The 12,809-nt window shown below is 42.7% G+C and overlaps 1 protein-coding gene across 2 annotated transcripts in view; it reads right to left on the reverse strand.

The window, feature by feature from the left end:
• The window catches only part of CPS1 (carbamoyl-phosphate synthase 1), a 215,805-nt gene that overhangs the window by 54,799 nt on the left and 148,197 nt on the right, over window positions 1–12,809 (reverse strand). For both annotated transcript variants that reach the window (XM_081856008.1, XM_081856007.1), the window contains 2 exons: window positions 12,384–12,525; window positions 2,679–2,744 (listed from right to left, as the gene is read on the reverse strand). In XM_081856008.1, coding sequence (XP_081712134.1) covers window positions 2,679–2,744; window positions 12,384–12,525 — 208 coding nt within the window. The remainder of the gene's footprint in view (window positions 1–2,678; window positions 2,745–12,383; window positions 12,526–12,809) is intronic.

Below are 12,809 nucleotides of genomic sequence, written 5' to 3' on the forward strand. Positions count from 1 at the left end.
GCATTACTGCACTTCCTCTCTGGCCCTTTTGGTTTGTGCCTCATGCTTCAGTGGCATTCAAGAGGTCAGCCTCACCCTCCGTCCTAACCAAGCCTCTCTTTCTTTCTTGTAACTCACATCCCAAAAGCTATTTCTAATGCATTGCCCCAATGCCCATAAAGCTGCTCCAAGTAATCACCTACTTCGCATTCATTTTTACAAATTGCCAGGGAGTTAGCATTTTCATTGTGCAATTCATTGTCAGTAAGTGGTGTGAAATGGGATGGGACAGAGCTACCCACTGTGCTCAAAACGCATTGCACCACGTAAATTGAATTTGGTAGGGAGAGGTTCAACTTTGCAAGAAGAAGTGGGGGGGGGGGGAGGAAGCTCCTGTCTCACAAGCAAAACTTGCATCAATTGCTCTCTCATTGGTAGTCCAGAGCAAAGAGCAAAGGCTTCCTGTTTGTTGTTCATAGACGTTGGAACTTAAAGAACAAAACTGTGGCTCTGTGGGTAAGATTTTTCATTGCTTGTATCCCTGCAATGTCTGCTCAAAAGGACTATAATGCTCCCAGCTACACTTTTACTTTCTCAATAACAATAGTAGGCAAACATTTCCACCCGTACTCCAGTGGGATTATGCCTCTGCCAGCTGTTCTATTTTATTTTATTTTTTAATAAATATTTATTAAAGTTTTTAAATATAAATGCACAAATAATAAACGATCTTACTTCTATCACAACAATTTCATCACTTCTTTGGACTCCCTCACGTCTCCCGCTCCCATTTACATCGTTAAAAATTTTTTCCAAACAAATTATCAACTTGTTTACAATCTCATGTCCACTCATTCAAATATAATCTAGCACTTCTTCCAAAAAATTTTATATTTTCTTTAGTCTCACTTATCATCAAATTTAAATCTAGTTTAGTGGTGGCCAGTTTTTTATAATCTAGCATCCTTCTTAACATTCAACCAAATTACAATGTTTTTGTAGATACATCTTGAATTTCTCCCAGTCTTCCTCCATCTTCTCTTCTCCCAGATCACGGATTCTGCCAGTCATCTCGGCCAGTTGCATATAGTCCATCAGCTGCATCTGCCACTCTTCCAGTGTGGGTAGATCTTGAGTTTTCCAGTTTTTTGCGATGAGAATCCTTGCTGCCGTTGTTGCATACATAAAAAATGTTCGATCCTTCTTTAACACCTTCTGGCCGACAATACCCAGAAGGAAGGCCTCTGGTTTCTTTGTGAAGGTATACTTAAATACCTTTTTCAGCTCATTATATATCATTTCCCAGAAGACCTTCACCTTAGGGCATGTCCACCAGAGGTGAAAGAATGTTCCTTCATTTTCTTTACATTTCCAACATTTATTATCAGACGAATGGTATATTTTGGCAAGTTTAACTGGGGTCATGTACCATCTATATATCATTTTCATTACATTTTCCTTCAGAGCATTACATGCGGTGAAGTTCAGCCCAGTGGTCCACAACCTTTCCCAGTCCTCAAACATAATGTTATGCCCAATGTCCTGTGCCCATTTTATCATAGCCGATTTAACCATTTCGTCTTGTGTATTCCATTTTAGCAGCAAGTTATACATTCTAGATAGTACCTTGGTCTTTGGTTCTAACAATTCTGTTTCTAACTTCGATTTCTCCACCTGGAACCCTAACTTTTTGTCATTTTTAAAAACTTCTTTAATCTGAGCATAATGTAACCAGTCTCGCACCTTATCCTTCATTTTCTCCAAACTCTGCAATTTCCAATTGTCTCCATCTTTTTCTAATATTTCCCAATATTTTGGCCATTTGGCCTCCATATTGGGTCTTTTTCGGGCCTTAGCCTCCAGAGGTGAAAGCCACCTTGGAGTTTTATTTTCCAATAAGTCTTTATATTTTGTCCAGACATTAAACACTGCTTTCCTGACAATATGGTTCTTAAAGGCCTTATTGATCTTAACTTTGTCATACCATAAGTATGCATGCCAACCAAAAGCATTGTTAAAACCTTCCAGGTCCAGTACGTCAGTGTCTTCGAGAAGTAGCCAGTCTTTTAGCCAGCAGAAAGCTGCGGCTTCATAGTACAACTTTAAGTCTGGCAGGGCAAAGCCCCCTCTTTCTTTCGCATCTGTTAATATCTTAAACTTAATTCTGGGCTTTTTGCCCTGCCAGACAAATTTAGATATATCTTTCTGCCACTTCCGGAAGCACTCCGTTTTGTCCACAATCTGTAATGTTTGAAACAAAAACAACATTTTTGGCAATACATTCATCTTAATAGCAGCAATTTGGCCTAACAAAGAAAGCTTCAATTTTGTCCAAGTATCCAAGTCTCTCTTAATTTCAGACCAACATTTTTCATAGTTATCCTTGAATAGACTCAGGTTTTTTGCTGTTATGTTTACCCCTAGGTACTTTACCTTTTTAACCATAGTTAGTTCTGTTTCTCTCTGAAACCGTTCTGACTCTATGTCTGTCAAATTTTTTCCCAGCACCTTGGTTTTCTGTTTGTTTAATTTAAATCCCGCCACCCGACCAAAGTCCTGAATCAACTGCCAGCTGTTCTAACCCTTCCCTGAGCTATCCCTGGAGTGAGTGAATTTGAGTTGCAAGGTCAATAGATAGTAATGGAAGAAAATGCATCATAATACTCTGCAGCTATACAGAAGTAAACGATAGCACTTACCTGACCATTATATGTGACATAGAGGTAATTAGTTACAGCAGGGTATTCTCCTGCCAGTGTGTCAATCTGCAGAGGAAGGGAAGAAATGGTAAATGTGAACACAAAACTATTTTCCAGGCCAGGATTTCATGCTTCACTTTTTCTTGCTTTCCACTCAGTGAGTCTCCAGGCTCACTGCTTTCTCTCTCCTCCCTGCTCAAGTAATTATATAGACAATACACCAGCAATCAGCCATTGAGCATTATTCATCTTACTTTTTAATCCCATATAGAGGGATCTGGTTCGCTGGTTCGCCAGAAGCGGCTTAGTCATGCTGGCCACATGACCCGGAAGCTGTACGTCGGCTCCCTCAGCCAATAAAGCGAGATGAGCGCCGCAACGCCAGAGTCAGCCACGACAGGAACTAATGGTTGGGGCCCCCTTTGCCTTTAGGGATATGGAATGTATTTTCCAACTGCCAAAGGAGGGGAAATAGCCCAAAGGAGACCAAGCATGCTCATCTGGCACAAAAAGTTGAATGACCATTGGGGAGGCAGAAACAGAAGCATGGGACCTCATGAAGAGGGCATGTCTGACAGGTTGGACCCCTGGACAGGAGCACAACCATACTGCAACACTTGATTGTAGCTTCCATGTGTTAGTTTTTAAAGCTGCTATATTGCATTTTGGCACAAAGAGATGTGCAACTAACTACTTTTCATCATCACTGGGATTGTTGGTTATTTAGTTCACTGTGGGCAGTGGTATTCACAGGGGCAGGATCTCACACAACTAGTTTCGCAGAGCCAGGGAATCTTTTTGCTTGTAGTTCTCAAACAGTAACCACACATTTCACATAGAAATTTGCTTTAAAAACTAAGAGGACTTTCAAAAGCTGTTTGTAATACAACATGGAGGTCTGATGTCCAAAGTAAAAAATCTACCTGGGCGTAGCCAGGTCCTTGGAAGCACCTAAGTACTGCCTAAAATAACCAGTATGCAGCTTCCAAATGCCGGTGAGCCTTTGGGCCACATGCAGTCTAATTCTATCCATATTTACTCTGCAGTTCCATGGCTTGCACCCTTTGCTCCTTGAATTAGTTTGGGCTGTTAGCCCCACACTGTAGGCAATATCTGACCAAGCATACCCCTTCTTACCTACTCTAGAGAGGGCAAAGCATAATTGCAGGTCCTTGTAAAAACACAGTACCAAGGGAGGCAGAGAGGCAGTCCCTCACATCAGCAGCATGGGAAGCTAAGAGTTAACTAAGCTAAGAGTGTCTAAGAAGAGTGAACCCTTTTCCGTCACAAGCAGAATCACTTTATGAAGGATAGATTTCCACTGGTCATTCAACTAAAGGACAGGTGGCACTCATGCATTCTGCCAAGGCAAAGCAGCACAAAATTGACACACCTGCCTAAACTAGTTCAGAATGCATTAAGAACACTTCCGGGTTGGCGCCTCCGGCAATGGCTGAGCTCCTCCGATCGGGAGGAACTTACTCCGTGGAAAACAGGGTCTGACCGCCACTGCAAAGGCGGAGACCCACTGAAATCACAGGCGGAAGAAGCCTGTGAACCTGGGATTCGGCTGGCACCTTTTGCGCCTCCCCCTACTCGCGGGGAAACCCTGTTTTGGGGATCCGGAGCGATGTGGAGTGAGCGGCGCGGTGCTTTGAATCGACTGCTTCTTTCACGGAGTGAAGCCGCATTGCCGTTGCTGGAGAGCGCTGACTTTTTTCCTGTGGACAATTGGATTTTAAACAACTACCCGTGAGTAGAACGGAAAATTGGATCTTTAAGTACCTTAATTTGGCGCTGAAAGCGGGAAGGTCATAAACAGGAAGTTCGCCTTCCGCTTTTGTAAATAGACTGAAGCAAAGACGTTACAAGCTAAAGTCTTTGAAAGCTTTTGATAAAGGATTAAATCTCCATCGGTTAAAAATACAAAAAAAAACCTTGGAAGCAGGTGAAGAGGGGGAAAATTTTGAACTTAGTAAGCCTGCAGGAGTGAGGGGAAGATCAAATTACCACAGCTCTGAACCTGGGAAAGGGCTGCCAGATGACGCTTGGGGAAAGTTTATTGACAGAACGGATTTGACAGCTAGCTAAAATAAGAGTAAGATACTGTTTCTATTGTCCTCTTCTGCATTTAAAATGGAGGAAAAAGTAACTGAAAATCGAAACTATGTTTAATGCCTGAGTTGTGCTTGAAAGAACTGATACAAGTGGAGACTGTTTCCCTCTAGAGGGAGCCTTTGAAATTGTTATAGGAGTGTAACTGGGAGGTCTCCAGCTGCAAGATAAGGATTCTGAGAACCAGAGATTGACCTTGGACTATTCAAAATGTTGATAGGAGAAGTTATTTTGACTGCATTATGTAAGACAAACTATTTGCTGGAAGAGATTCATAAAAAGATGGATGACATGACGTTTAAAACTGATAATTTGGAACAGAAAGTGACTAATATGAGACAAAATGCGAGCACCAACACAGAAATAATTCAGGACCTGGCACAGGAATCTACCTTGGCAGAACAAATGGTGGAGGAAAAGGAGAAAGTTGTTGTTTTTGAACCTAAAATAACACAAGCGGGATCCTTAGCCCTACAGTTCTATGGAGAAATGTGACTCAAAGAAGTAGGAAGCCCAGGGTTCGCTCTGATTGTTTAGAAATACACAATCGCTTTGAGGTCCTCTCCCCTAGCATGGAAGACGAAGAGCAGACTCCATTTGAGGATCTCTCCCTCGTTACAGTCGATCAGGTATATGAAGACGAGCAGCAAAGTCAGTCCTCAGGGAATGTGCAGGCGACCTTGGAACGGAAAGCTCATGGAAGAACCCCGACCAAACCTAAGAGGAGGCGGGTAGTGGTGATAGGGGATTCCCTACTGAGGGGAACAGAAGCAGTGATCTGTGGGCCTGACAAGATGTCTCGGGAAGTGTGCTGTCTCCCCGGGGCTAAGATCCAAGATGTAACTGAACGACTGCAAGGAATCATAAAACCCACTGACAAATACCCCTTCCTCTTGGTTCATGTGGGAACCAATGACACTGCAAGCAATAGCCTCCAGAAGATCAAAAGAGACTATGAGGCTCTGGGCAGGAAATTGAAGCAATTAAATGCACAAATTGTCATCTCATCTGTCCTCCCAGTTGAACGGTGTGGCCCAGGGAGAGAGAGAAAAATAGTGGAAGTGAACAGCTGGCTTCGCAAATGGTGTAAACAGGAACGGTTTGGATTCTTAGATCACGGACTGCAGTTTCTTGAAGATGGACTTCTGGCAAGCGATGGGCTGCACCTCACAATGGTTGGGAGGAATGTTTTTGCCAAAAATCTCAGAAACCTCATCAGGAGGGCTTTAAACTGACTAATGTGGGGGAGGGAGACAGTGCTCCTGAAGATAGGAGTCTATCAATTGATGAAGATGATCATCCAAATGTCATAGACCAAATGGAGCAAACAGCACGCAGACCTAGTGGTGGGAGGAAAAAATCCTTAAATAAGAGACACGGGGGAATGATTAATGGACTTCAATGTCTGTACACTAATGCGCAAAGCGTGGGAAATAAACAAGATGAGCTTGAGCTCTTGGTACAGCAAACTAAATATGACATAATAGGCATCACTGAAACCTGGTGGGATAAGTCCCACGACTGGAATGTAATAATGGAGGGATACATTCTATTTCAGAGAAACAGACCAGACAAGAAAGGAGGAGGAGTGGCGTTATATGTCAGGGATGTGTATACCTGTGATGAGATCCATGATTCAGAACCTCAAAGCCAAAGTGAGAGCATTGGGGTCAAAATTAAGGGAGAGAAGAATAACAGTGTGGGAGTTTACTATAGATCCCCAAGCCAAACGGAGGACATAGATGATGCCTTCCTGGAACAGATGGCCAAGCATGCAAAAGGAAGGGAGATAGTAGTAATGGGGGACTTCAATTACCCGGATATTTGCTGGATGTCAAACTCAGCCAAGAGCATAAGGTCAAACAGATTCCTCACTGGCCTTGCAGACAACTTCGTTGTCCAGAAAGTGGGAGAAGCAACAAGAGGAACAGCCATTTTAGATCTGGTCCTAACCAATGTTGATGACCTGGTTAGTGGGGTAGAAGTGGAAGGATCATTAGGCGCGAGTGATCATGCTCTTCTGAAGTTTACTATACAGCGGAAAGGAGCAGCCAAGCATACTAGGACTCAATTTCTTGACTTTAAGAAAGCCGACTTCATAAAACTTAGGGAAGTGCTGGGTGAGATCCCATGGACAGTAATACTAAAAGGAAAGGGAGTTCATGATGGCTGGGAGTTTGTTAAGAGGAAGATAGTAAAAGCACAACTTCAGGCAATACCAATGAGACGGAAACATGGAAGGTGCCTAAAGAAGCCAGGGTGGCTATCTAAAGAACTTTTAACTGAGTTAACATTAAAAAAGGATGTGTACAAAAAATGGAAAAGGGGGGAAACCACCAAAGAGGAATTCAAACAAATAGCCAGCACGCGTAGACACAAAGTCAGAAAAGCTAAAGCACAGAATCAACTCAGGCTTGCTAGAGAGGTTAAAAGCAACAAAAAAGGCTTTTATGGGTATGTTCGTAGCAAAAGGAAGAACAAAGAAACAGTGGGGACACTCAGAGGAGAAGATGGTGAAATGCAAACAGGGGACACAGAAAGGGCTGAACTCCTCAATGCCTTCTTTGCCTCAGTCTTCTCCGATAAAGAAAACAATGCCCGACCTGAAGAATTTGGAGCAAATGATTCAGCAGAGGAAACACAGCCCAGAATAACTAAGGAGATAGTACAAGAATACTTGGCTAGTTTAGATGTATTCAAGTCTCCAGGACCAGATGAACTGCATCCAAGAGTATTAAAAGAACTGGCAGATGTGATCTCAGAACCACTGGCAGTCATCTTTGAGAATTCCTGGAGAACAGGCGAAGTCCCGGCAGACTGGAGGAGGGCAAATGTTGTCCCTATTTTCAAAAAGGGGAAAAGAGAGGACCCAAATAATTACCGCCCAGTCAGTCTGACATCAATACCAGGGAAGATTCTAGAGCAGATCATTAAGCAAACAGTCTGTGAGCACCTAGAAAGGAATGCTGTGATCACCAATAGTCAGCATGGATTTCTGAAAAATAAGTCATGTCAGACTAACCTGATCTCATTTTTTGACAGAATTACAAGCCTGGTAGATGAAGGGAACGCAGTGGATGTAGCCTACCTTGATTTCAGCAAGGCATTTGACAAGGTGCCCCATGATATTCTTGTAAAGAAGCTGGTAAAATGTGGACTTGACCGAACCCAAAGGGTGCTCATCAATGGTTCCTCTTCATCCTGGAGAAGAGTGACTAGTGGGGTGCCACAGGGTTCTGTCTTGGGCCCGGTCTTATTCAACATCTTTATCAGCGACTTGGATGATGGACTCAAGGGCATCCTGATCAAATTTGCAGATGACACCAAACTGGGAGGGGTGGCTAACACCCCAGAGGACAGGATCACACTTCAAAATGACCTTGACAGATTAGAGAACTGGGCCAAAACAAACAAGATGAATTTTAACAGGGAGAAATGTAAAGTATTGCATTTGGGCAAAAAAAATGAGAGGCACAAATACAAGATGGGTGACACCTGGCTTGAGAGCAGTACATGCGAAAAGGATCTAGGAGTCTTGGTTGACCACAAACTTGACACGAGCCAACAGTGTGACGCGGCAGCTAAAAAAGCCAATGCAATTCTGGGCTGCATCAATAGGAGTATAGCATCTAGATCAAGGGAAGTAATAGTGCCACTGTATTCTGCTCTGGTCAGACCTCACCTGGAGTACTGTGTCCAGTTCTGGGCACCACAGTTCAAGAAGGACACTGACAAACTGGAACGTGTCCAGAGGAGGGCAACCAAAATGGTCAAAGGCCTGGAAACGATGCCTTATGAGGAACGGCTAAGGGAGCTGGGCATGTTTAGCCTGGAGAAGAGGAGGTTAAGGGGTGATATGATAGCCATGTTCAAATATATAAAAGGATGTCACACAGAGGAGGGAGAAAGGTTGTTTTCTGCTGCTCCAGAGAAGCGGACACGGAGCAATGGTTCCAAACTACCAGAAAGAAGATTCCACCTAAACATTAGGAAGAACTTCCTGACAGTAAGAGCTGTTTGACAGTGGAATTTGCTGCCAAGGAGTGTGGTGGAGTCTCCTTCTTTGGAGGTCTTTAAGCAGAGGCTTGACAACCATATATCAGGAGTGCTCTGATGGTGTTTCCTGCTTGGCAGGGGGCTGGACTCGATGGCCCTTGTGGTCTCTTCCAACTCTATGATTCTATGATTCTACAGAAGCAAATTGAGGACTATAAATTGAGGCCTTTTATGATTGAATCTAGGCAGGGGGTTGGACTCGATGGCCCTTGTGGTCTCTTCCAACTCTATGATTCTATGATTCTATGATTCTATGATTCTACAGAAGCAAATTGAGGACTATAAATTGAGGCCTTTTATGATTGAATCTAGAAAAAGCCAGATTTTGAGGACTGGATCCCGGCTTGGACTGAAGAAGGAAAGTTGGAAAGATCTCTCTATCCAGGGATTAAGAAACACTGTATAGACTCTAGCTTCAACTATGGAAATTTGGCTGAACTGTCTAGAAGGAATAAAATTAATGTTAGGATGGAGTTCTCTCGAGATTTGCTCTTTAGCATTAAAGAATATGAAGAAGATCTGCAGAAGGGACCTGGAAAAGAGTTAAGAGTCTCGGACATAAGATCTCCAGGTTGATGGACTATATGGAATTGACGGAAAGGACTGGCAGAATCCGAAACCAGGGAGAGGAGTTGATGGAAGAAGATTGGAAAATTTAAAGTTTATATATAGAAATATCACAAAATTAATGAGTGATAGAAAAATGGTGGGTTGATATTTTATGGATTTAGCAGAAATGTTATAAGGAGTTAAGCATATATAAGTATTTTAGTTTTAATGCTAAAATAAGGTTAAAAAAATTGGTGAAAGGAGGGAAAGTAAAGTTACATTATATTGAGATAAAATACAGAACAAAATTTGGAAAAGATGGAAAGGATTTGCTGAAATAGTTAATCAAATTAGAATACAAAAAAGGAAGGTGTGAGGAGGTCAAGGAAACAAGCAAATGAAAGATAAGTTGGGAAGATTAGTTGTGTTTTTTGTTTTTGTTTTTGTGTTTTTATTCTTCTCTCTTTTTTTTCTTATTGTGATGTGTTGTTTTGTCTTTGTTTAATATGGTGTTATTACTTTTACTTTTGTTTTTTGTAACCCTTAAAAATTTTAATAAATATTATTTATAAAAAAACCAAAAATAAACAGAATGCATTAAGAAAGCAAGGAGAAAGGGCATATAAACTTGGACAACAGCGATTTAGGGTGCAAAGGGCTCTTCAAGTAATTCAATGATCTTTTTAAAAGAATCGGGGGTGAGGGTGGGGGACAGCTGGCAGAACGTTCATATCAATTTCCCTTAATCGAACACCAAAATGTGAAAATGACTATGGAACACCTATGGAAGCAATTGTGACATTGCCATGAATACCAGATGAATGTATTATGCTCAGCGCTATCACAATGAATACCAAATGAACTTGCAATGATGGGACACTTAAAATAAAGTATTATCCTATAAAAATTTATTGCAGGGAGACAAAAGGAGCCACACGTTTCACGGTCACACAGCACAAAGGGTCAACACCAACTGTTTCCAACCTTTTATATTTTCCTGCTTGAAACCGAAGCAAAGGCAGGTGGTTTAATCCAATGCAAGTTGGAGAAGGAAGGCTCACTCGCACAACTTCCCAAGGATGTTAAGTGTGGATGAGGGTGGAAATACAGCAATGAGTTTCTGCTATGTATGTTACACTAGCATTAACTCTTAACAATTTGGGAGGAATAAAATGAGAAAGTTACATCTAAGAAACTTAAAGCATTTCTCTTGGTGAAGTCAAACTGCTGCGGCTGCTGTGGCTGCAGAGACTGGTAGCTCGTAACTGCTGCCTCCTGCACTATTTAGCAGCACTGAAGCGACTTCCCCGGGGCTCAAGTGTTGCCTTGTCTACGCCAAAGAAATACCACTGCATCCCTGGCCGCTAAACAAAGAGAGCCCACTGTTTCCTCAAAGTGCTCAAAGTGCAAAGCTGCCCTCCAGCTAACTGGGGAATGGGGGGAGGGTGAAACTTTTCTGCTGCGGCAGGGTCAGCTTCAAAAACTCCCAGTCAGAGCCAAAGTGGACAAAGTCACAGAAGAAACCTGCAGCCTCAACATTCATAGGCAGGCATTGCTAGGCACTTACATTGTGGTTTAGGGGATCTGCTGGTCATCTGCCAAAGATTCTTTAGTTTTGATTCTCGCATTGCAGGGGACTGCATTAGGTGACCCTCAAGGTCCCTTCCAACTCTGCAATTCTATGATGCTGTGGTGCTATGAATTAAGACCAAGGAATTTCTCTTGTGGTCTCAGGAAAACCACTGCCTCTTGTTCATATCTACCTCATAGGAAGGATGTAAGCCAGGCATGGCCAAACTTGGCCCTCCAGATGTTTTGGGACTACAACTCCCATCCTCCCTAGCTAACAGGACCAGTGGTCAGGGATGATGGGAACTGTAGTCCCAAAACATCTGGAGGACCAAGTTTGGCCATGCCTGATGTAAGCTTAAACTTCCACCCAAGAGACCTAATTCCCCCAAACCACGCCCACCTGCCTCACACCTGATGTCAGATGTGGGACAGGTGAAGATATGGCTGCAAAGGAACAAAGGCACTGCCTAATGTTCCTCAGCAAGAAGGGCTCCCCCTCAGCACATATCAACTGACCAGTGCTGAAAGGGTCCACCAGTCAGAGGTGGCCTGTGGGGTGAGGAGAAGAAAAGATCTGGACAGCTAGCTAGACCCAGTTCACCTCCCTGCTCTGTTATGAATTCTGCAGGTGCCGCCATAGACAGGCAAGAAATAAAATAGCTGTGTTAATAGGCAAAGAAATGGAGGTGCTGGAGCCTCAGGGCACCTTCCACCAATGCCTGCCAACTGCTTCTCCAAACCCTCAGACAAAATGAACACATGAGAGAGAACTATGGTAAGCATAAATGACTAGTGGAAAAGGTAACCATTGATTCTATAGCCTCAAATTTTCCTTGCTTGTCTCCAAGGAAGTCATCAGGATTCTCCACAGACACAGCTAACATGGGACTACTTTTCCAAGTGATGAGCAGTTTGTGTAGTCAGGATCTCAGTTTCTCATCTGTAGAATGGAAACAATGTTGCCTTCCTATCTCAAAAGATTAATTTCCACAATGATGAAGCAGATGTGTGTGTAATTATACTAGGGATGCTTCCATGATTATGAAACAGCTGTGTCAGTAATTATACTAGGGATGCTCGAGGAATTTGATTTCTGTGAATTTTGATGCAAACCGAGCTCTTTTGCCCCTCCCAGATTAACATGCCATTGGAATACAGCTATCCTGGGGATCCTATGCTTTTCAAAAGTTTGTGACGCAGCTAAAAATAAATGATAATCCAAAGATAAATTTTAGAGTGCTAAAACACATTTAGAAAAGCATACAGAATATGTGTTTAAACACAAATTTCCACATGAACCTTTTAAAGAAATCACCTTTATGCAGCAACACGGTGAAATGGACTTATAAATGACCACCTGTGAAACTGACACAAACCCAGAGACAGACTGAACTCTCGATTCACAAGTTATACCTGTTTCACCCAAGGTGTGATGTTCTTCCTGAGTCTCAGTTTCCTGCTCTGCGCTTCAGTCACTCCAAGACATTTCCCAATCTGCTTATCTGAGAAGCCGATCTGCTTTGCTCTCCTCAGGTTCTCCTCTGGAATCGATTCACTAGGATGAACACAAAAAGAATTGTTATGAATACCACTTATTTCATGTTCTTAGAATCATAGAATCATAGAGTTGGAAGAGACCACAAGGGCCATCGAGTCCAACCCCCTGCCAAGCAGGAAACACCATCAGAGCACTCCTGACATATGGTTGTCAAGCCTCTGCTTAAAGACCTCCAAAGAAGGAGACTCCACCACACTCCTTGGCAGCAAATTCCACTGTCAAACAGCTCTTACTGTCAGGAAGTTCTTCCTAATGTTTAGGTGGAATCTTCTTTCTGGTAG

The sequence above is a fragment of the Podarcis erhardii genome (assembly GCF_964252035.2).
Source record: "Podarcis erhardii genome assembly, chromosome: 1".
Classification (NCBI taxonomy): Eukaryota; Metazoa; Chordata; class Lepidosauria; order Squamata; family Lacertidae; genus Podarcis; species Podarcis erhardii.